This window comes from Monodelphis domestica, chromosome 8 (genome assembly GCF_027887165.1).
Source record: "Monodelphis domestica isolate mMonDom1 chromosome 8, mMonDom1.pri, whole genome shotgun sequence".
NCBI lineage: Eukaryota > Metazoa > Chordata > Mammalia > Didelphimorphia > Didelphidae > Monodelphis > Monodelphis domestica.
Genome location: NC_077234.1, coordinates 64,075,161 through 64,099,545, shown reverse-complemented (window position 1 = coordinate 64,099,545; position 24,385 = coordinate 64,075,161). Strand labels below are relative to the sequence as shown.

At 36.8% G+C, this 24,385-nt stretch overlaps 1 protein-coding gene across 17 annotated transcripts in view; it reads right to left on the bottom strand.

Moving 5' to 3' along the window:
• The window catches only part of DOCK10 (dedicator of cytokinesis 10), a 375,674-nt gene that overhangs the window by 15,194 nt on the left and 336,095 nt on the right, over positions 1-24,385 (bottom strand). For 11 of the 17 annotated variants that reach the window (XM_056807144.1, XM_056807148.1, XM_056807150.1 and 8 more), the window contains exons 44-51: positions 23,492-23,602; positions 21,839-22,054; positions 19,178-19,235; positions 18,738-18,836; positions 14,658-14,764; positions 13,606-13,728; positions 13,332-13,445; positions 560-706 (exon numbers count right to left, since the gene is read on the bottom strand). In XM_056807144.1, the coding sequence (XP_056663122.1) occupies positions 560-706; positions 13,332-13,445; positions 13,606-13,728; positions 14,658-14,764; positions 18,738-18,836; positions 19,178-19,235; positions 21,839-22,054; positions 23,492-23,602 (975 nt within the window). Of the gene's footprint in view, positions 1-559; positions 707-13,331; positions 13,446-13,605; positions 13,729-14,657; positions 14,765-18,737; positions 18,837-19,177; positions 19,236-21,838; positions 22,055-23,491; positions 23,603-24,385 lie in introns of those variants that run through there. The other 6 variants (XM_056807156.1, XM_056807153.1, XM_007502191.3 and 3 more) reach the window with 2 other exon arrangements.

Below are 24,385 nucleotides of genomic sequence, written 5' to 3'. Positions count from 1 at the left end.
AAATGTTGGAGGGTGGATTATTAACTTGGATGTTCCTGACTTGTGTTTTGGGGCTTTATCTATTGCAACTCCTAACCAACTTAAAATGTTTACTTATGGCCTTAGACTGCATAATGCTATTCACTATTGTTATCACACCTTAGGGGCAATAAGAGAGTGTTTTTGAAGTCAAAATGGTACCTGAGATTGTGGTGGGATGGAATGGTAGGGAGAAGATGGACTTTGAAGTGAGTCTGATCCAAGATAAAATTGACCTAATATTTTGTTTAGAGTCAAGCTCTTGAGGCACTAGAAAATTAGATGACTTCTACAATTAGTCATCAAAAAGATAATATTAAAACCCAGAAGATATACCAACAGAGATTTAAATAGAAAAAAATACACAAAAAACGTCCTCAGATGGCCTGTGTCGAGCGAATCCAGGGATATTTCCATCATGTTTTTCAATGGCAGAGCTGAAGGTGCCAACTCAGGACTTAAAAATACTATTTATGTTTTAAAAGAAATCAAGGAAACTCTTATTTAAGGTTTAAGCTGAATCCATTTTCCTCCCCTTTACCTTGTTGGAATCCTGTATTATCTTCACATTGTCTGCACCAAATTTATCAGCATAAAGCTTCAGGAGTCTTTGGGATATCTCGGATAGACCTGTCAGCTTAGGCTCCTTATAAATATATTCTTTACCTTCCTCTTCTTCAAAAAATCCCTGTTGAAGAGAAAACAATTGAACCACTAGTTTAGCAATGACAGGAAGCAAATTTAAAGGCTGTATGAGGAAGAAGTTGTTTACTTGAATGAGAAGCCTAGTCTTTGAGGACCAGGTTATCTGTTAAAATGCAGCATCAACAAAGGACCTGGCCCATGGATCCAAAGTTCATGTAAGAGGCAGAAATGGAAGAATACTAAAAGAATGCAGCCATATTTGCTTGCTTTTCAAGCTTTTTTACATTCATAAACTAATGAAAAAATGCATGAATTTTGGGGAAAGAATGCCCTCATGTGGTAGTCTTTTGTAGAACACAGAACCAGGAGTAATTTGGGGCATCATCTGGAAAGCAGTTTCCATTTAATTTACAGATAATCTATATATATCCTTGGAATAACCATTGGAGACAGTACTCTGTGGGATGCAGGATCCCTTAAGCAGGTCAACATATACAAAAGATAGTCATATAGAAACCAAGATAAAATAATCTATAATTTTGGCATTTCCTCAAGTACTGTAACTGAAAATAGGTTGGCTTGACATCTTTAAGGACTATTCAGTTAAGGGGCTGCACATAATTTAATCATTGGATCTTTTTTTTTTACAAAATTATTTCTTAATGTATTTGCAAACATACTAGCATAATGACAATGTGTCAGGTTTTAGACCCATAGTTTCTTTCTTAGGGGAAAATATTACTCTTTGCAGGGCTCATAGATTTAGTTTTTAGAAAGGATATCAAAGTTCTTGCTACCTCATTTTACAGATTAGGAAAACCAGGGTTGGAGAGATTAAGTGACTTTTCCAAAGTCACAGAGGTAGCAAGTGGCAGAGTCAAGATTTGAACCCAGGTCCCTGAATTCCCAACATAGTGGTTTTACTATTGTCAAATACTAACTGGTTTGTCTTTCTTTATATCTGGGTGAGTCTTCTTTGCTGGGTATAACATGAGAACACTTATGGCTTCCTGATTTCTCTTTGTGTTTCTTTCTTACTATCTCTTTGTCTCTTGGAAAGGTCTTAGTGAGCCTTGCCAACCTGCTACAAATCAAAGACTAATGACCATTAAACTTTTATCACTTATAGAATTTCAAAAATATATTTATTATTCTTGGGGCACTGTTAGAAAACACCTCACCAGAACATTTTTACTGACTTGTATAGGAAACAATATTTAACAACACAAATGACTTCTACTCTGCATTGGTTTATTGGTGCACGAGATCAGGTTCATGGGAAGCCTGAAGAATAAAATGTTTCACAGGCTCAGGATTTAAGCAGAGTTGATCTTGAGATGACATGACTGTGTGGCTATGCTTTTCAAAATCTATTTCTTTGATGATATTCCAGACCAAATGCTGGTGAACTCCAGATTGATGAAATATGACATTAAAAGGGTACACAAGCGACCACTGACTCATTAGTCTATGCATGGGCAGAGGCACCTTGGGTAAATGTCAATACAAATCTTTTGTAAATCATTTTATAAGCCTTAAAGTGGTTTATAAAAGTCACTTACTATTAATTATACACCCCAAAGTCAATAAAGTGGCAGGAAATAGGTTCCAGAATCTTGAATTTTATTTCTGTTAGGCAGGTGATATTCTACAGTGTGGCATGGGTCAAAATCTGTAACTTAACTGTACCCTGCATTCAAAGTCTCCCACAGGGAACCCAGGATAACAGCTTTATGTCTGGGGAGGAATCTTAAATTTTAGGTGATTTTAAGATCATGAGACTATGGATTGAGAGCTAGAAGGGACCTCAGAGACCATCTGGTCCAACCTCCTCGCTTTACTGATGACAACTGAAATCCAGGGGGTGGCTTGCCCAAGGATATGTGGGTATAAATTTTAATTCAGATCTTTTGACTCTACCACTGTTATTCCTTCTGTAGAATAAGGATGACAATCCTGCCTTCAAAGAATATAATAAAGCATTTTCTTCATTAAAGTCTTCTTCTGATGGATCACTGTGGTGTAGGAGAGACTGGGTCATTTCAGACTGTGTTACTGGAATATATTTAGGCAGACTGGAAAAATTCCTAGGATGGAACTCATGGCAAGGGAGAATTAATTTGGCTAGATTTGGAGTTCATGTTGGAAAGTAGGGCTGAAGGGATAAACTTTGAAGGAACCCAGAAACTCATGAAATTAGAATTGAAGGCATAGTGATGTTCTGATCTGAGCTTCTGGGAGGAGGACCCACACTGACAAAAATCACCATTTTTTGGAAATGTTGAAGCTTAGAATTACTGTGATGATGATGATACTGGCATCTATAGAGTACTTCTCTAGCCACCAATACCCAACACGCATTATTTACTCCTATTAGAAGTATAAATTACTCAAGGGCAGGGTTTATCTTGTTTTCATAGCTGCATCTCCAGTCCTTAGTATAATGCCTGTCACATAGGTAACACAATAAAAATTATCTATGTATTTAGAACTTCATAAACTTTAAAACTTATTTTTATCATATAATGACACATTATATATCACATAATATCATGTTATATAATATTATAATTATACTATATCAATAAGTTATGCTAAAATAAATATTTTCATTTATTTTTAAAAGTTGTTATAAAATTATCTATGTATTTCATTTGGTGCTGATAGTAGATACTACTACTCTCATGTTGTCCATGAGATTAAAGTTCTAAAAAGTGAATTATCTAGTCTCATATAGCTCACAGGCTTCGTCTTCACAACTTCAAGTTCAGTGTTCTATTTGCTATGCTATGCACCCTCACCCTAAGGAAATTAAGATAACCTGCTGAAGTATGTGGGATAAAAAAAAGTGGTCATAACTGAATTCTAGTGGTCATAGGTCTGTTTATTTGGTTTATTTTGCATAGAAACGAAATGTTTTGCTTTTGTTCAGTCATTTTTCAGTCATTTCTGAGTCTTCATGACCCCATCTGAGGTTTTTTTTTTTGTCAAAGATATTGGAGTGACTTGCTATTTCTTTCCGCAGATCCTTTTCCAGATTGAAGAAACTGAGGCAAACAGCATTCAGTGACTTGCTCAGGGTCACACAATTAAGAAGTGTCTGAGACCAGATTTTAAATCGGGAAGATTCTTCCTGACTGTATTACTAAGTGCCCTATCCACTGAGCCATATGGCTATCCTAATATTTTGTCAGTGAGACATGAAAAGGAACATTCAGTCTTTTCTCTGTTATGGGGTGATTTTCCCAGTCTTTTTTTTTTTTTTTTCAGGAAGAAGAGATTTCTTGGAAATCATTAAAAAGACTGACCTATTTAAACCAAGTTAGACTATTGATCTTACAAAGGAGAAAATGGGATATACTCCAAATGAAAAATAATTCATTCCGTTTTATGGCAGGGATGGAACAAATTGTAGCATCATAGCCAGGATTCAAACCTAGCTTTTCTAATTCTGAATTCAAGAATCCTTACTACACCCTGGAGCATAACACTATTAATTGTTACACATGTATACAAAACACATATACATAAACACAAAAATATCTGGGAGGACAGATCTGTGATTTAATTGGAGTAAGGAATTCTGAGAAGGAAGGTTCCCTTAGAATCTACGCCAACTCAGAGCAGATAAGGGACTTATCCTAGGACACACAGCCAATATGTGTTGAACCCTAACTCTAAGGCATGCTTGCTTTCCATTCTGTTATAGTCATATTTTTAAATGATAATAACAATTTTGCATATCCATATGTACATAAAGGCTAGTGTACACACAATAATTATAATCATATATGTATCAAAGGCATAAAAATAAATGCACTATAGTATATAACAGATAGACCACTATGTAGTAGAGACTTTAAAAATGCATGGGATGCAGTGGGTTGAAAGCCAGGTCTAGAGATGGGAGGTCCTGGGTTCAAATCTGGCCTCAGACATTAGTTGTGTGACCCTGGGCAAGTCCTTACTGCTCTTCTGCCTTGGAACCAATATACAGTATTGATTCCAAGATGGAAGGTCAGGGTTTTTTTTTTTTTTTAAAGCAGGTATCAGTGTATGACATTGATGTGCCATTGATATGGCAAGCCAAGATTAGCTTTTTCCCAAGATAGCTGTCCATTGAAAACTCACTGATCCCTTAGGACCATGTCCTCAAGACACTTCAGTTTTATTATTTTTTCATAAAATAATAAATGTGCAAATAGGAAAGATGGAATATCGCAGGACTTGGTTTCTCTTTTGTTCCATGGCTCAAGATGGTGAGCAGATTGCAAGACCCCATTTCAAATCAGGAAACTGTGAGGTCCCAGCTATGTACTGAACAGGACACACTTTGTCCCCTTTCTGTTCATTTGTACACCAATGGGAAGCTAAGGGGCACAGTGGATGATACAATGCTACACCTGAAGTCAGGAAGACTCATGTTTCCGAGTTCAAATCTGGCCACAGATACTACTGTGTGACCCTGGGCAAATCACTTAACCTTGTTTGCCTCAGTTTCCTCATCTATAAAATGAACTGGAGAAGGAAATAGCAAACCACTCTAGTATCTTTTCCAGGAAAACCCCAAATGGGGTCAAAAAAGAGTCAGATATGACCAAAATGACTGAAAAATAAGATCCAATTCAAGATGTTCCATAGTGAACCATAGCTAGTAAAGTAGGACTGGAGCTGAAGAGAGAGAGGAGGACTGAATATGTAGATCTTAGAATCATCTGTCTAGACAAAATACACAATCCCATGGAAGCTGATTAAGTGATCAAATGAGACAGTTTGGAGAGAAATCAGAAGATATTATGGGGACATTAATGCACATTGCATTACGTAGGATAGAAAATTAAAAATTAAAAGACCTTTTGAGCTGACAGAAGGTCAGATAATCATGCTTTTACCAAAGCATCAGAGGATTTCATGGTTGGAAGGAACTTCAGAGCTCATCTGGACAACTGCTTTCATTTTACAGATGAGGAAACTGAGGCTGAGAGATGTCCTAAATGGTTACATGGGTGGCATGGAATGGAGCCAGGATCTGATCTTGGTTTTTGGATCCCAAAGCCAGTATCACATCTACTTCAATATGCTGCTTTTCTACTTTCCTAACTTTGTCTCATTATGATCATGGCAATTTTGCAGGCTAGTAATAAGAACTACAATAATGGTAATAACCAGCATGCAATGATCTCATTATCATATAGAATTTTAAACTTTGTAAAACACTCTACATATGTTATTTCATGTGTTCTTGACAACAGAATTATGAAGTTGATTTTTTTACACGCCATTCACTCCATTTTACACAAAAAGAAACTGAGGCTGAGAGAGAGGTTTAATGATTTGCTCAGCATCACACAGAGAGTGTCTGTAGCAGGATTTGAATTCAAGTCTTCCTGACTCTCAAGTAAGGGCTCATGCAATGAAGCCAGTTGGTTTTGGGTATAGAGTCTTAGACTCTTGTCAAAAGGCATGGTTTAGTGTTCTGTTCTTTTTTCTTTTTAACCCTTTTATAATCAATATGGTACATTGGTTCCAAGGCAGAAAAGTTGTAAACGCTAGGCAATGGGGGTTAAGTGACTTTCCAATAGTTACAGAGCTAGAAGTATCTGAGGACATATTTGAACCAGGACCTCCCTCCTCAGGTCTGACTCTTTGTCCACTAATTCTCTTAGCTCCCCCCAGCTCTGTTTTTAAATTTATGGACCCTAGAGTCACGGGCAAATTAGATCCTTTGAATCTCAGTGCCCTCATTTTCAAATATGAAGATTTTTAAAACTAGATCTAACAAGGTTGTTGTGAGGATAGACCTTTGCAGACTGCAGGGTTATGAAGAGTCAGACACAACTGAATGACTGAACAACAATAGTTGAGTCCAGTTTGCAAAGGGGAATGAACATATGTTGGGGTCATTGCCAATTTAAAAAATCCTATATCTTTAAATACTTGAGGATCTTCTCTTTGTCCATTCTCATTGATGATGGTGGCTGCTGTAAGTCTTAGGAAATGGAGGAGCCCTAGCATCTTTTTTTTTAAACTCTTACCTTTCATCTTAGAATCATTATGTGTAATGGACACAAGGCAAACGAGCAGTAAAGGCTAGGCAATGGGGGTTAAGTGACTTGCCCAGGGTCACACAGCTCGAAAGTAAAGTAATATTTGAACCCAAGACTCCTGTTTCTAGTCTTGGCTCTCATTCCACTGAGCCAACTAGTTGCCCCTAGCCCTTTGTATTCTTCTATAAAACATAATCAACCATGGTTTTTTAAAAATAGAGTTTCTATATTTATAGAATTTCTGAATAATCCTGGTTTAGTATTTGTTGGCAACAAGGCTGATTATTCACCCAAACCCTCTGAGAGCAAAGAGGAAAGGAGGAATTTGTACAGCAGATAAATGGTTGAGAATCCATGTGGAGTCGCTTGAATGCAGAAGAGTCTCTAAAATGGAGAGACCTACTGAGATCAGAGTGGGACAAAATTCCTGCAATTCATTCATTTCCGTCTTCCCTCCTGATGTAAGGATTCTAAGGGCACCTGGCCCTTCAGCTTCTGCATTGGGCACTCTCTTATTTGCCCAGACAGAGTAAAAGAGCTGGAGGTCCTCATTGATCCGAGTGGCTGTTTTGTTCCAGCTGTTCATTCATTAATGCCAGACATCTGAACCTCAGGGAAACTGCAGAGATGAACTGACATACACAGTGCAAGAGGGCAAGAGAAGACGCGTGATGGGATGGGATGGGAAATGTATTCTGTGCATGTCCTGAGTACTAAAGGCGCTGAATCGTCGACCTGCTTTCTACAGCATCTCTAGTACACAACAAACACTCGATTAATATTAAATAGCTCAGCAGATCCTAGAAAATTAAAACAGTTCCATGAGGGATGCAAACAACATTTCCCCCAGTGTCTCTGCCAAAGCAATAAGCTTATGAAACATATGTTGCCATGATTGTTGTAATATGATTTCAAGGCATTTGTTCTTGCCATTCCAGGTGAATGTTACAGTTACATATAAAGCAACATCATGAAAGAGGAGCGCTTTGTGTCCCTGGGGATTAGTGATATCCAAGAGTTCACAGGCTTCATCTTCTCTGCTTGCAGCCCTCATTCTCTGCAGGTCCTGTGGATTATTGCTATCTATTCTGGGTTTTGCATTTGTTACCGAGTGTGGCTGCTCCTATTCTTTTTTGCCTAAGGGAGGAGGCTGCCACTCCTGTTTTGCGTCTGGTCCTTTGGGAAAGGTATCTGAGTGCAATTTGAACAATGATGATTGAGGCTGGAATTGTTTGTGCCTTAGGAAAACACCTGCTCAGAATAAGCTAAATTTTCATCCTGCACAACATTGGGCTTTTTTGCTAGGGGAGTGCTGCTGGTAAATGTTTAACAACTGCTTCTTCAAAAGAAAAAAAAAAACCACGGTATTCTCAACACACTTTATTTTTTAGGCTATTAGGGTTAAAGTGACTTGCCCAGGGTCACATAGCTAGCACGTTTCTGAGGCCAGTTTTGAATCCAGGACCTCATGAGGCATTTTTAGGTTGAATCTGCATAATTAACATGTTCTCTATCACTTGTTTTCTAGCCAACTAATTAAATAATAAAGCCCTGATTTGTAGTGTTTGCTACTTTCTGAGATAAAAATATTCATATTGGAAACTCAACAACTGGCTCCGGCACACCCCTGCTGGTCTCAGAACACTTGTGATCTTAGCAAAGCATATTTCAGTTTTTGGAAGTTGGTCAACATTTTCTAATAAGACAATAAGCATGTTTGGGGGATACAGCTAGGAAATTAGGTTATCATCAAAAAAACAAAAACAAAACAACAACAACCTAACCCAAAGGCAAAAATAAAAGTCAGAAGATATTATCAGGATGTGTGATTCAGAAATCTGATAAAAAACAAAGTTTATACATTTATGACTTAATAACATTTAAAATGAGATCATCTCAATCGTATCCCCATTACCTCCCCGACCCAACTCCCTTTAGTGTAAGGGTTTACAGGTATTCTTTTAGTAGATGGATTAAATGGTCAGGACCCCAAACATATATGAAAGTGGAAAATATTCCAATGGGGGTTGTGAGTGTGGAGTGGGGAGGGAGGTGATATTTAAAGAATTACAAAAAAGTATACACTGGTCAAAACATATTTGTATAATGGCAGACAACGGACAGACAAGAAAAGCATTTTATTTTGAGATTCTGTCTTTTCAACAAAGCTTTAAGTATGTGTTGTCCTTGGAATGAGAGCTTGCTTAGACTTGATGTGCTTTACACAAGACTATTTGTCCCACCTTTGTCCTTCTCCACTTTGGCTTGGAAATCTAGTCTTTTATTTCCACAAGATACATTTCTAGGGGGCAGCTGCATGGCTTAGTGGATTGAGAGCCAGGTCTAGAGACTGGAGGTCCTAGGTTCAAATCTGGCCTCAAACACTTCCTTGCTGTGTGACCCTGGGCAAGTCACTTAAACCCCATTGTCTAGCCCTTACCACTTTTCTGCCTTGAAACCAATACACGGTATTGATTCCAAGACAGAAGGTAAGAGTTTAAAAGAACAAAACCAACAAGATACATTTCTATATGTGCGTATTTTCTTTTTAAATTCAGAAAGGCTCTATTTAAATTTACATGGTTCCTTTTTATCTTGGAGTCCATCTTGTTTATGACTTGGAATTAAAAAAATGTTTCCCATAGCTCTCTCAGAAGGTATTGCTATAAATTATTATTTTTCTATGTTTGCTACTTATTCTAGATGGGAAGATGGGATGATCTTACTAATTTCTCTGGCTGTCTTGCTATTCATCTGGTATTTAACTACAGGGCTATTTGAATTGAGTAACTTTGTTGGAGTATCCAGCAGTGTTTTAAGTTTGGGACAGGGGACAGAATAGAGGTGATGTAAAGAACCTTGATCTGGACTCAGATCACCTGGGTTTGAACCCGAGTTCTGCCATTTACTTTTTGTGTGTCCTTGGTGTAACTTACTTAAGTTCACTGAAACTCAGTTTCTTCATCTGTAAAATGAGGGGTCAGATTAGAGGATTTTTAAGTTCTTTTTCTAACTCTTGAACTCATGATTTCTGAATGCTACTTATCTCTGTGAATTTTTGCAATAAGCCAGTGAGAAAATTCTCTCCCTAATATGGAGAAGATCTCTCACCAAAAAAGTTGTGTTCCCATTGCTCCTCCATGAGGACCAGAAGAAATGGTCAAGATAGAGTTGGATGAAAGTAGAGTACTCCCACCTTCAGAGGTGCCTATCTCTGGAGAACAACAGGAACACTGGCATTTCAGCTGAGGAATAGATAAATTTGGACACTTCCCTCAAACTCTGAAATACTGTAGAATTTCAGAGTTCAAACAGAGCTTGGAGATCATCTTAGCCAATATTCATTTTACAAATGAGGAAATTGAGGTAAGAAGAAATGAAGTGATTTGCTCAAGGAAACCCTGCTGGCTAGTCAGGACTAGAACCCAACTGGAAGGTCTTTTGCCAGCCAGGCTTATACAATTGCTACTATGCTAGAGTGCTCCTTTGAGGAGCATAGCCATTAGACTACCAGTAGAGTAACCAGAGAACTGGTACCTAAAAACTTTAGACCAGTTATACGTGCTAATTTATGTTTATGCACACATGTATTTATTTGGATAAATAAAGTTCAAAAAAAGGCAATGCATACATGAATCAATGGATACATTTTTGTAATTCAAGGAACTGGAAAAAGTAAAGTTTAGTTTAATAAATGCAGGATGATTCATAAATGAATGGCAGCAGGATTATCTCACCTTTGATTTCAAATACTAAGTAACAAAAAAGGGGAAGTTAAGAATCAGTTAAAAACTTCATTTTGGGATGTGTGAGCAGTATTAGAGCATGCATAGGGACAGAGAACTTACCACAGCCTGGAACCATCAAGACCAAGAGGAGAAAAGAGCAAATGTGGGCATTAAATTCAATTAGCAAGCAGTAGGATTCATTTCAACCTGTTTACTCATTCTGAGTCTTATAGATGGAACTGAATATGTAAGGATTGGGAACCATTTTTATATATGTTGGATATTAATGATTTCCCTCTACCTCTTTTAAAGAAGAGACAGATCATCTAAAGGAAGGGCTAAAATAATTCTCCACTCAACTCTTGGTTAATCATGTATAGAGAATGTGAATGATTTATCATCTTGGGTTTCTTGGTAGGTCTTTGGCCACTTTGTTGACCACCCATCTTCTCAACCCCATGCCCCCCAACACACACATTATCCATCAATTTCTTTTCTGTTGCCTCACAAAGGTTCATTTTTGGCTACAGACTTGGGACTATCTTTGTCTTCCCTTTCCCCTAATCATCCCTTGGCACAGAACTGCCTTCCATAAATTAGGCAAAGTGTTTGATTTGCCTGTGCCTGACCCTGTTTTCTCTCCATCTCTTTTTGTCTTTGTTTCTGTCTTTCTCTATCCCTTTCTCAACCATCCTACCTCTCCCAATGTCCCCTCCCCTAGATAGTGCTAGAATGCTGGAATGACAAAGAAGAAACTCAGGTGAATTAACTTCTATTTCATATTGTTACTGGTGTTCCACAGGTTTTTCTGTTTCTACTATTTCCTATTTCAGTCTGCCCTTGGTGCTAATGAGAGCCTACTATTCCTAACACATACACACACACACACACACGCACACACACACACACACACACACACATATAATCATTTCACTCCACTGCTCAAAAATCTTAGGGGCTCCCTATTTCCCATGAGTCAAGTTCCCACTCTTTTTCTTGTTGGGTATTCAAGGGTATTATTGACACCATCCTACATGTCTAGTTTTATCTCATAGTATTGCATTCTAATATTTTGCTCCTCAAGAATGTCTTGCATTGGAGCAGTTAGGTGCCTTAAAGGCCTAGATACAGAGGTCTTGTATTCAAATGTGGCCTGAGATACCTCTTAGCTATGTGACCCTGCAAGTCATTTAACCTCCATTGCCTAGCCCTTATCACTCTTCTGCCTTTGAACCAATACTTAGTATTGATTCTAAAACAGGAGGTAAGGGTTTGAAAAAGAAAAACCCAAACTCAAACCCAAAACTCTGGTGTTCTTTCTGCCTCTGTGACTGTTCATACTGTTTCCTAGACTTGGAAATATATTTTCTTTATCTTTGCTTGTTGCTTTTTACCATTTCCCACTCAACTCTTGGCTAACTATGTAATGGAAATCTGAATGGTTTATTGTCTTTGCAATCCTCAACGGGTCTTTGGTTATCTTTTTGATCACATGACATCCTCTCAATTCCCTCCCTCCTGTTTTCCATCAATTTCTTTTCTGCTGTCTTACAAAGATTCTGTTTGAGTTACAAACTTTAAAGCCAAAATCCTGTCTCACCTTTTCCATGTAGTTGATTGGTAATGAGCTTCCCTCTTGGACCTCATGTGGTCAATTAAAAATATATATGATTTCAGGTACTATAGTAATTTCTGTTTATAACTTGTAGACTGTGAGCTTCCTGTGGAAAATGGTTATGTCTTATCTAAATTGCATATTTTTCTCAGTGCCCAACAGTGTTCTCATATGATAAATGTTTGTTGAATGAATGATTGAGGAATGCTTTGGTCAAATAGAAGTTAATTATATTATTAAATAAAATATGTGGTTACTCATTGATTTTGATGCTTTACTCCTTTATGTAAAAGAGTTTTTCGATCATAATTTAGCTCCTTAATAATACTTGGAGGTTCATGGAGAGGCAATTCTCCCAAAGACACAATAAAAGTGATCCTGAATGATCAAGCTGGGGTTGACGTCTCCAGTAATAAATGGAAGTTGTGGAAAGAAGGGAAATATCCACTATACCATAAAGGATTTTTTCCCCCTAGAGTAGAGACTATGATAAACAAAGATCTTTTTAGTTCAAGAATGTAGTGTATCATGTTGCACATGGTAGGTTCTTATTCACTATTTGTTGAGTTGAAGTAAAGGAGGAACAACACATGGGAACAGTGCTTGAAGTGGGAAGGGAAAAAACAAGGAAAAAGCCTAGTGTGCCACATTTAATGGGATAAATAAGGGTGTAGATGCTTATTTATAGGGATAATGCTTTGAGACAAGTTCCCTGAAAGCTAATATGGTTGTTACCATCCCTCATAAAAATAATGATCTTGTTTAATTCCATTCCTATTTCTCTGATTTCTTGGGAAAACTCAGGATGCATGCATGAATAGCTTCATTTTAAGGCTAATGCAGATTGGCTTTTAGAAGAACAAAACATGTCAAGTCTTGTCTATAGTTTATAATATAAACTCATATCTTAGGGCTTTAAAATGGTTGATGTTCAAGGCAGGATCCCAAACTTTTATACTAGCTTTTATATAAAAACAGTGGTAGTCTGGAAGCAGAAATCAAAAAGAAAAGAAATTAGAGTGACTTCAAGCCACATATTCACAGCTCTAGTTTTGTGATACTTCATAGGATCTCCAGTTATCTCCAGGGATGATTGAAATTTCTCTAAAAAATTTTTAAATGGAGTTTTTTTGACCACTTGGGCTCTCAATTAGGTAAGTTCATAAAACTACAATGTAGGGGAAAATAAGTTAAAAAAAGAATAAAAAATAAATCCAGAATCTAATAAATTAAATGAGATTTACTGCTATGTAAGTAAATTGTTTCCTTTTCACTTACCTGTCCATAAAATGCCACCCGATAATAGCGACCAAACAACCGTTTTTCAGAATTCACCACTTCTGCAACTTTCAGATACGACCGATGAATGTCATAGTAGAGATCTGATAATTTCTAAAATCAGGAAAGGGAAGACATACAAGCACACATAGATACGACTTTAAATTGGAGGGTTTCATTCAGTTTGATTATAATACAAAATAGTTTATCTTAAGTAATAGATTAGTTCAAAGTGAGGAATTTAAATTCAGTATTGAATATTTTCTAAACATACTTTGAAATCTCTCTGTTTCTCAAAGACTGCAATGATGGGTTTGTTGACATCGGCGATAAGCTCATATCTCTCGGACTTCCACAGAAATTCAACACACATGTAGAGTTGCTCTACCAGGATGTTCTGTAATTTCCCAAATTAAAATGGCATTTGACAGTTAAGATAGTGGTTCATGAATGAGGATTAGTTTAAAAATCACTGAATTTTCTTTCTTTTAAATCCTTCACCTTCTGTGTTGGAATCAATACTAATTATAGGTTCTAAGATAGAAGAGCAATAAGGGTTAATGGCTATTGGAATTAATTGACTTGCCCAAGGTCACATAGCTAGGAAGTGTTTGAAGTCAAATTTGAAATCAAGACCTCCCATCTCCAGTCCTGGTTATCTATCCATTTAGCCACCAAGCTATCCCAAGAATATTGAATTTCTTGTTGGGACATGACTTTGTATAAACTTGTATAAACTCCTGAACTAAGGCAAAGAAGGAATAAAATGAAGGAAAATAGATTTCTATTTTTTTTTAGATCAAAGATATGTCGCCAACTCATAAAATGGTTAAGATCCCTCTCTATTATAGTTATTTTAATTACAGTTAATGGATTTATAATACTCTACAGTTTACAAAGTTCTTTCCAACAGTTTCATCCCCTTAAAGTCACTTTCTATCCAAAATTCTCTATCTTAAATGTTCTGATTTACAGCATATCTGCTATCTTCTCCATTAGAATGTAAGCTCCTTGAAGATTTATATTATATTTGCTTTTTCTTTGTATTGTCAGTGCTTAGTACAATGAGTAGCACATGCTAAGTGCTTAATAAATGCATGTTAATTGATCAGTCATGAATGATTGTTTTTTTTTTAGTTTTAACAGCTGAGCTAGAGTATCATAGGATAGACACTTTTTAAAAACATATCTGCCCAGTTCTGAGCTACTTTTTCTCCATTAACAATATGTAAAAATGTAAAAGCAAAGCCATATCCATTGTTCATCCATTGTAACTTAATAAGCAACATTATGTTTACTCTCTATGTAGCTCTGTTTTTGCCTGACCTCATTATAGTGTGTATCCTGCATTCCTGAATCTTCTTTCATGTATCCTTCTTCTTTGATATTTGGTGTGATGCTCAGGAAAGCAGGCCAACCCATAGAAAACATGCCTTAGGAAGAGAAAGCCAAAGCAAAACAAATTATTGTTGGTTGATTAAAGCTTTATTTAAATAGGATGATTATTCCTTTCATCTCAATTTTTTCAAGTTATCAGTAGAACTAAAGAAATGTGACTTTATTGACCATAGGGAAAGATTTTGTCAGGCAAACAAAAATAGGATTTACTACTATAAAGTCCACTTTTTATATAGTCCCTTTCTACCTTGATAATAATATTCTGAAATCTCTTCTTTTTCACATCCAAGAGCTTATACAATGGTCTGAATAGTGGGAGAATCACAGAGCACCACAATTGGAAAGAACTTCCAGTCACCTGCTGTAATCCATAGTATCTGAAAGGGAATTCTAACTATGGTATTCCTGGCAAATAATCATCTTTAGCCTCTACTCAGTGGATGATCTTCAATGAGATGAAGCCCACTGTCTCTAGAGGCAGCCCATTCCCCTTTGGAACAACTTTAATTGTCTGGAAGTTTTTTTTTTACATCAAATTTCTGTTTGTCTCTCTATAATTTCATCCCACTGACGATTTTTTGAGTTTCTATATATGCATCTGTGTTCATGGCCCTAGAAAAAAGGCAGAATCCAATATGACTCATCCATTGTAGAGATTACATTTAAAAATTTTTTTGGATAGCTATAGAAAAGATTTCTTTCTGTTAAATTACTAAATCTATACAGGAGAAACTGGGGAGAGATAGTGAGCTGCGAGAGGCTTAATTACAAACTCTTTATGGACAAAAATGATAATAATCTTGACAGAAGCTAGATTTCTATCACACTAGTCTATTAGAATTATCATTTTCTTTATGATTTCTTTTCACTGTTCATTCTTGTCACAGTGAAGATTCTATCTGATTTGGACACCTGGAGAATTATTCTGGTAGTATATGCTAATGGATCAAACTGGATCAGTTGGGCTGATGATATCTGAAATTATAAGGCTAAGTACAAAATGCTGTCTTGGGGTTGGTACATGGGGATGACAAGAATTCATATGACTCCTTAACATCATATATCATAATTGCTCCAATTGACATTGGATTTTGTCAGTGTGTCTCCTTATTCCCTCCCTCCATTCCTCCTTCACTTCCTTCCTTCCTTCCTTCCTTCCTTCCTTCCTTCCTTCCTTCCTTCCTTCCTTCCTTCCTTCCTTCCTTCCTTCCTTCCTTCCTTCCTTCCTTCCTTCCTTCCTTCCTTCCTTCCTTCCTTCCTTCCTTCCTTCCTTCCTTCCTTCCTTCCTTCCTTCCTTCCTTCCTTCCTCCCTCCCTCCCTCCCTTCCTCCCTCCCTTCCTTCCTTCCTTCCTTCCTTCCTTCCTTCCTTCCTTCCTTCCTTCCTTCCTTCCTTCCTTCCTTCCTTCCTTCCTTCCTTGCATGAGTAAAAACTGGATATGGCTTGACCAATGATACTTTGAATCCAACGGAAAAAAACCCTTAGACACACAGAATCTGAATTGGTGGGGACCAGAGAGGCCATCTCTTCTAACCTTTAATTAAATAGGATCTCTTCTATGAAAAACTTAACAAATGGCCATCAGATCTTGTTCAAATACCTTCCATTAGGGAGAACTTAGCACTTCCCATGACAGGTCCCCAGAAAGGTTTAATTATTGGAAGTTTTTCCTTATATGAAGGCTAAATTTGTCTCTCAACAAGTTCATTCCTCCTTCTCTTCCAATTTTTCTTAGTGTTGCCCTTTAGGACTACTAAGAGGAAGATGATTTACTCTTCTGTGTAATAGGCTTTCAAAAACAAGAATTGATCATAACATCTCCCTGATTTTACTTTTTTGGTCAGTTGTTTGTGACCCCACTTGGGTTTTCTTGGTAGACACTGGAGTGGTTTGCCATTCCTTCTCCAGCTCATTTTACAGCTGAGGAAACAGAGGTAGAGTTAATTGACTTACCCATGGTCACCCAGATAGTAAGTGTTTGAACCTGGATTTGAACTCATGAAGATGAATCTACCTGATTCCAGGACCAGCACTTTATCTACTATGCCATTTTAGCTGTACATTACTGTTAAAATTGCTGGCATTTGTCCTCTAGACAGTTTGTATGTCCATAATCATGCATTTTATTTTAAAAAAACCTTTATCTTCTGTCTTAGAATTTATTCTAGGTATCAGTTCTAAGGCAGAAGAGTGGCAAGTGCTAGGCAACTGGGGTGAAGTGACTTGCCCAGGGTCACATAGCTAGGAAGTATCTGAGGCCAGATTAGAACCCAGGATGTCTCCAGACCTAGCACTTGATTTACTGAGCCACCTCACTACCCAGTTCATAGTTTTTTGGATGTTGTCTCCTGCATTTGAATATGAACTCTGTAAGAGCAGTGAATATTTTTTTGTCTTTCCTTGTATTCCCAGCATTTAGCATTGTTCCTGGCACATAGCAATCACACAATAAACACTTGCTGACTTCTCTATCTCTACCCTATCCATTCACTAACCAGGTTTTCCAGAATGAGGTGAAAAGTTGAGTTTTCAGACGTATTATTGCTTAGAATCTTTCTGAATTAGCCTTTGTAACCACAAAACTGTTACTGAGCTTTAGATGGGGGAGAAGTACTTGTCACTAGTTATTGCTATAGAATCTAGGCTTAATCTAATCAGATAATGATGAAGAGCCCTGAATCCATGTCATATGTGGAAGGGGTGAAGAAATGGCAAGATTTTAATGTGGAGAAGACTTAGGGAGATACGACAGCTGTGTGTGAGCCTAAAGAAGTCATTTAACCTTTCTGCCTTTGGGAAATGGGGATGGTAAGAGCATCTGCCTTTCAGGGTTATTGTGAGGATTGAATGAGATAATTGTAAAGTGCTTCACACAATTCCTGGCTCACTAAATGCCTACTGTCCATTTCCTTCTGGTACAGGATGTAGAGCATGTGGCTACTGAAACGTCTTCCAACTTTTATATTCTGTGATTCTCTGAAGAAGTAAAAGCTTTCCCAGTTTAAATAGATGCAGATTAAAAAAATAAGTGTAGCTAACAAAATCCACATTAAATATATCTGCACATAATTAAACTGGGAAAGGTCACAAATATAATCATATTATATGTTATATATAATTATCACATATTTATAATTTATAAAATAAAATGAAATATATGTATACACACACCTATATAGATACAGATCATAGCTTTCTTCTGTGTTGAAAATTTTTAATAGCTGATTATGTTTTTGAAATTCAAATCTACATTATTCCCCTCACAGAAGTAAGATTGTAAAAGCTAATCTATTTTGCATTTGTTTTAACATGTCTTAAGTTTAATGTAAATACGTGTTTGATTAAAACTAAAATTTATTCTACAGGTAATTTGAAATGTGCATTCAATATATTCAAATTCCACAGATTTAAAAACACTTTCCATGTGCCTATCAACGTCTTAGGCATCTCAAAGTTGAAGTAAATCAGGTTTCTTACCTGTCCTTGCAAATCTTAGAGACTCAACCATTTCCTTTTGTATTTCAATAATCTGGGCCCTTCCTATGCTAATTCTCTTTGGAACAAAAAATTAGTATTTATTTTTTTAGGTGTTCTTTTCTTTTTGAATTTTGAGTTCTCCATCTGCTCCCTCTGTTCCACCTGTGCTCCACCCACTGAGAATTTCAGATTAAAATTGTAAAGACTTCCTTCCAATCATGAGTCAACATGCAAGTTGAAGGTGATATATGATCCTGGCTTGCCATACCAATCGTTATAAATCGCATGCGACCTTGTTTGTTGAAGACAGGGATTAAGTTTCAATGACCTGACCTTCAGAATTCGAAGGCAAACATTTCAGAATGCCAATGGTTTTTGGTTGCTATAAGTCAATCATGCATGACTTGGACTTGAAACACCATTATTTCAACAGGCATATTGGCGACATTCCCCTTTGAATATACCCCAAGAGGTGACTTGATGGACTAAGTCTTGTTATTTGACACACAAACAGGCACGGTTAGAACACTCACTTCCTCCATTGTGAGTTGTTAGTAACTGATTGCTATCACAGATGTGAACATCCTCCGGGAACATAGCTGATGTGCAAATCTTTTCCATTTTCCAGTAACCTATGGCAGTGCGAGATGATATTAGGATAATGCTACCATCTTGTGTTAATACATGCATATTAAGTCTTACATCACTAACCAATGAGGTACTCTCATTTAGCATTAAGCTTACTCTTCAACAGAAACACGAATAGCATTATGATGCTATGGAGAGTTAAAATTTAGTATTTCACTTTAATTGCCAACATAAAAATAAAAAGTGAGAGTCAATTTAAAAAGCACTGTAAAAGACTGATGTAATCAAAAACAAATGCATGAATTTTAAGTGATATTATAATATTCATAATTTCTTCACATAAGCCACATAATGGCTTCATTTATTTTAATCATATTCATCTTACCCTTTCTTTTCAGGTACTCTGCGATGAGGGCAGCTATGTGGATATAACACATAGCAGCCTGGAATAAGAAAGAAAATACAAGTTAAAAAGCAAACTAGGTTTGACCCAATACTTCCATTGTTGAGAATATACCCTGAGAGTATTATCAAAACAAAGAAAGAGTCAACTATTCAAAGGTTTCCTAACATGGCTATGTGTAATCAACAAAGAAAAGAAAAATGAAGTAACATTAATGTATGATAACAGGGGAAGAATTAAATTGTGATACATTGATCTAATGGAACATTATACCTCCATTAAGATGGCAAGTATGGCAAATAGAGATCTTTGGAAAGACCATTATGAAATAATACAAACTATAGAGTACACATTACCTACAACTATATGAGGAAAATTAATTTAAAAAAGAAAAGAGACTTAGAAGAATGAAACAAAAATCAATATGATACTTTATGCATTTAAACTAATTTAAATATAGTTAAGAGTAAATATAATTATTTTCTTTAATATTAATAAGATAAAGTAAAAACAAACCAGAGAAAGGTAGGTTATGCTATCTACTAACCTTTAAAGTAAGAAAAGAATTAAATTTTTCCAGTTCTTTTTTTTTAAAGAAGCTATTAAAAAAATCCTTATCTTCTGTCTTGGAATCAATACTGTGTATTGGATTCCAAGGCAGAAGAGCAGTAAGGGCTAGGCAATGGGGGTTAAGTGACTTGCCCAGGATATCACACAGTTGGGAAGTGTCTGAAGTCAGATTTGAACCTAGGACCTCCTGTTTCTAGGTCTGGCTCTCAATCCACTGAGCTACCCAGCTGTCCCCTAAAGAAGCTATTTTTTGAGGGATGGAGATGGGGAAGATTTAAAGAGAGTGAAGAGGCCCCCAGAATGTGCATGGTTCAGGATGACCAAGTTCTAGAACGTGTTGGGAAAATTAATCTATAACACCTGCCATTTTGATAGCGTTTTCACTGTTTCGATTGGTCTACATGCCTGATTTCACTTTAGCTTTACAACTTGTGAGGTAGATCCAATAAGTTATTGTTATCTCCATGTGACAGAGGAGGAACCTGAAACTTGTAGATATTAAATGATTTGCCTCTGATGGTCACATAGTAAGTAAATGTCAGAGGCAAGCTTTGGATCCAAGTATTCCTGATTCCAAATCTAGTACAATCTCTCTTACCTTTGTGTTGATTCATCTCATTGCCATTTTCTTTTTTTAGAAAATTCATTAATTATATGAGTTACACATTATATAAAATTAGATCCCCATCACACCCAACTGAGCTCTATTTTTCAATTCTCCCCCTTAAACAATTATCCTCATTTCTTAATCATATCCAAGCATTAAAATAAATACTGATCCTCCTTCGACTCACCCTGGGAGTTATCATAGAGCTTCCCCTTATTACTCTTACTGGCAAGGGCTTCTCCACCTTCTTTGAGCTCAATTCATTAACTGTTATTTCCCTTTGTTTATCATTATTATTTTTCATTTATTCATTTATTAAACATATTGAATGACTATGCTAGCCACGGAAAATTGGTACCACACTGCTTGATTATGTAATCTTTATTTAAAACTTAAAGACTTAAAGTTTTGAAGTGAAGGGCAATATTTCCTTTTACCTTCATACTTGAAGCATGCCTAGTTCATTGTTCAAGTTTCAAAAGTTAGACCTTCAGAGATCATGGGGATTCCCTCATTTTTCTGGGTAAATATTTCCCTCCATAAAAAATCTAGGTCTTGCCTTTTTTTCTACATAACAATTTAACTTTGACTTATACGCTATAATATTTGTCTTTTGTTACTTATTTTAGGAAGAGACTTTTTCCTAGCCTGCTATTTAAATAAAGAATCAGGGGCAAAAAGATTGCCTTTTTCCTGGGTTTCTGCCTCTTTGGGTTGCTCCTTACATGTTAGTGAGAGCCAGGTCAAAGCCCAGGCTGAGGGTTCAGATGTCTGTGAGCTACATTCATGAGCCAGTTCTAATTATAGTGAAGGGTTGTCTTTAATCATAATCACAAACCTATATACCTTGGGATGATGAAAAAAGGATTTTCTCTCCTGTTGCTCAATTTCTTTTAAAAAAATTTAACTTAATTTTTTTCAATTACATGTAGAAACAATTTTTGACAATTGTTTTCTGACATCACCATTCAGTTTCTTAATGGCAGAGATTTGAAATTTAGTTCAGTATTTTAAATTAGGAATAGAATTGAATATAATTGTACTAGCATGCATGAATTAATGGCACAGCCCTCATTATCCTTCTAGATACATGACTTTCAATTGATTCTACAGGCTAGTACTGAGGGTTCTTAAATCATCCATGCAACTATAATATAAGCTACATATAGCTTGAATCTTATTCAAGCCATAGAAAGGCAACTCAGACGAGTTCCTGGATTCAAATCCCGTTTACGACTGTGTGATCTATTACATGTGTGATCTTGGACAAGTCATAACTTTCCTGGGCTTCAGTTTCCTCACCTATAAAATGGACAGGAGTGGGAGTTTGGACTAGATAGCCTACAGTCTCTTTGAGATCTAAATCTATAGTTCTTTGATCTTTTCATAAATACTCTGTTGAGTGAAAACAATTATCTTCGAAAAGAAAATTGGTCAAATTAAATGACTATATCTCCTGAAATTACCTCTGATAAGTCTCCATTTTTGGCATGAATCTTGGCCATGCTTTCTAGCCAGGTCCTTCGTAACTCTGGGGTGCTTGCATAGGAGTTTGCCAGGCTATACTGGAGGTCCACCAGCATTTCAGGGTCTTTCTCATGCTCCTTCATCTGAGCTGTGGCCATGAGGACTGTCCGGATACGTTTTGTTAGGTCTTTCACTTCTGCTGGAAAATGACTGTTCTTTGGAAAAGACAAAATCCTGGGTAAACAAAAATCCACTTGATCTCATATCCTTCTTTATAGTATCTGATCTTGTCATTGGTATTTATGCAATAGGCAGCCTTTACCAAACATATACAGGATGAAGTAGTTACTATGTGTGGACTGCTTTTGTTAAGTGCAGAGGGGAAAGTGGCTTCCAAGAAGAAAAAGCTCCAGCTCTCATGTAACTTACAATCTGGTAGTCCTGATTTGGGTTTGGTACAGAGGCCAGTGTGTGCAGAATTCAAATCTGAGCTTATTTTGAATAATATATATATGATTTCCTTTCTATTATTTAGGAAATACTATAAGGGCTACTCAGAGAAGAAGAGTAGAGAAAAATACATTACAGTGTGTGTGTGTGTGTGTGTGTGTGTGTGTGTGTGTGAGTGTGTGTGAGTGTGTGAGGATGACATGCCCAGGGTCACACAGATAGTGTTTGAGTTCCTAATTCAATTCAGGTCTTCAAGACTCTAAACCTAGTCCTGTATCTACCCACTATGGGAAATAGCTGCCTTCATTATATTTTAGCAAGTATAGTAGAAAGAATGGAGAACTCGAAGTTGGTAACTTAGGTGGAAATCCCAACTCTGCAGCTCATTAGTTGGATCACCTTAGAAAAGCTAATGTTACCTTCTGGGTCTAGCTTCCTCATGAGAGGGTCAGGCAATAGCCTATTCTATGCTCTGGCCCTCAGCTGTCTTATCTGCAAGCAAGGAGACCAGAATAGATGTTCTTTACCGAGTCTTTTGAATCCCAGAAGTTTTGTTTATTTTGAAGATGCCCAGAGTAGATCTTTAACATAGCTTTTGGCTCTGAAGGTCTGCACTTCTATAATTCCACTCAGCACATGCACATACAAGTGAGCCACTATTTTCTCTTCCCCCTTAATCTAGGGTACAATGGCTTAGCAAATAAGAGAAATCTTCAAGCAGAAATCAACGAAATGAAACAGTCTCTGCCTTCAAGGAACTTACACTCCAAGGAAGTTTACAATAGCTTAAATTTAAGTGGCATATTACAAGTTATAGAGAGCTTTCCTCAACACTTTATGAAGTAGTTAGTGTCTTATTGTTCCCATTTTAATAAATGCTTATTGACTGGACTGATCACCATTAGAAAGAGTTGAAGAGTTAATGTGCATATTGCAGCTAGCTCTGATTAAGGCTGAACAGTTAATCTCTCTCCAATGTGTAGTAATTATTTTGTAAAGCATTCTCTTGGATTCCACAGGCATCTCAAGGGAAAAAAGATCAAAACTTCTCATTAGAATCCTTAACAGCACAATGCCCACCTGAAGTGTTTTTTTTAAAAGTTCAATTAGTGTTTAAATTGGTAGGAAATCACATTGCTCTCTAGATTCCATTTCACCTTTCTTCGTAATGTGCATAAAGAAGGATGCGAAACATTTCTTACTTTCATTTGCTTGTCTCCATTGGCAAAATTATTTGTAATTGCAAGGGAATGTTGAAACCGGGATCCTCCAATTCCTGCATCAGCTATTAACTGGCTTACAGCCTTAATGAGCTAGAAGAGAAAGCAGAATTGAATAAAGAAAACCAATTCCAGAAGTAGCCTCTTCTTGCTTAAACACATGCATATGACATTGGATCAATATTTCTTTGTCTTTCATTCAAATGAATAGTTAACCCTCTAGTAAAGGTTTTTGATGTCTGTCTATCACAATGAGACCAGTATGGTGTGGGGGGCACCCTAATTTCCAGAAGGCTCTGCCATTAAGCCCTGAATTTTGGTATAACCAATAATCTGGGAAGATTTTGAACTCGGGTCCAAGGAGAGATTGTGCTTCTATTATCCAAGATCTTTCTACATAGTTAAGCTTGGAGAGGCTCATCAACAGAGAGATGGCCACTGGAAGACTTTTTTTTTTAATCCTTACTGACTCATCAAAGCAAGGAGGGGTTAGGATGGGCCTTGGTGGAAGAAGCACCAATCCTAAATGAAAATCAGATATTATGAAATATTTGGAGAAGAAACATTATCCTGAAGCTAGACTAGCAGGAGCCCAGGATGCCTAGAAGTTTTGAAGTGAATCAATCATTTAATCAATCTATCAATAGTATTTTTTAAACTCTTAATATATGCCAACCATCATGTTAGGTGCTGGCGATCCAGGTTCAAAGAGGGAAACAATCCCTACCAAGTTGAGACTTACATTGTAATGGTTAATGAGGTCTAGGTCTGGAGCCAGTGTTGATAGGAAAGGGGGTTATTTAGGACTCCTTTTACTCATGACCTACTCCTGCTCCCAAGCCTATGCTTATTGTGCAGATGGAATGGAGACATTAG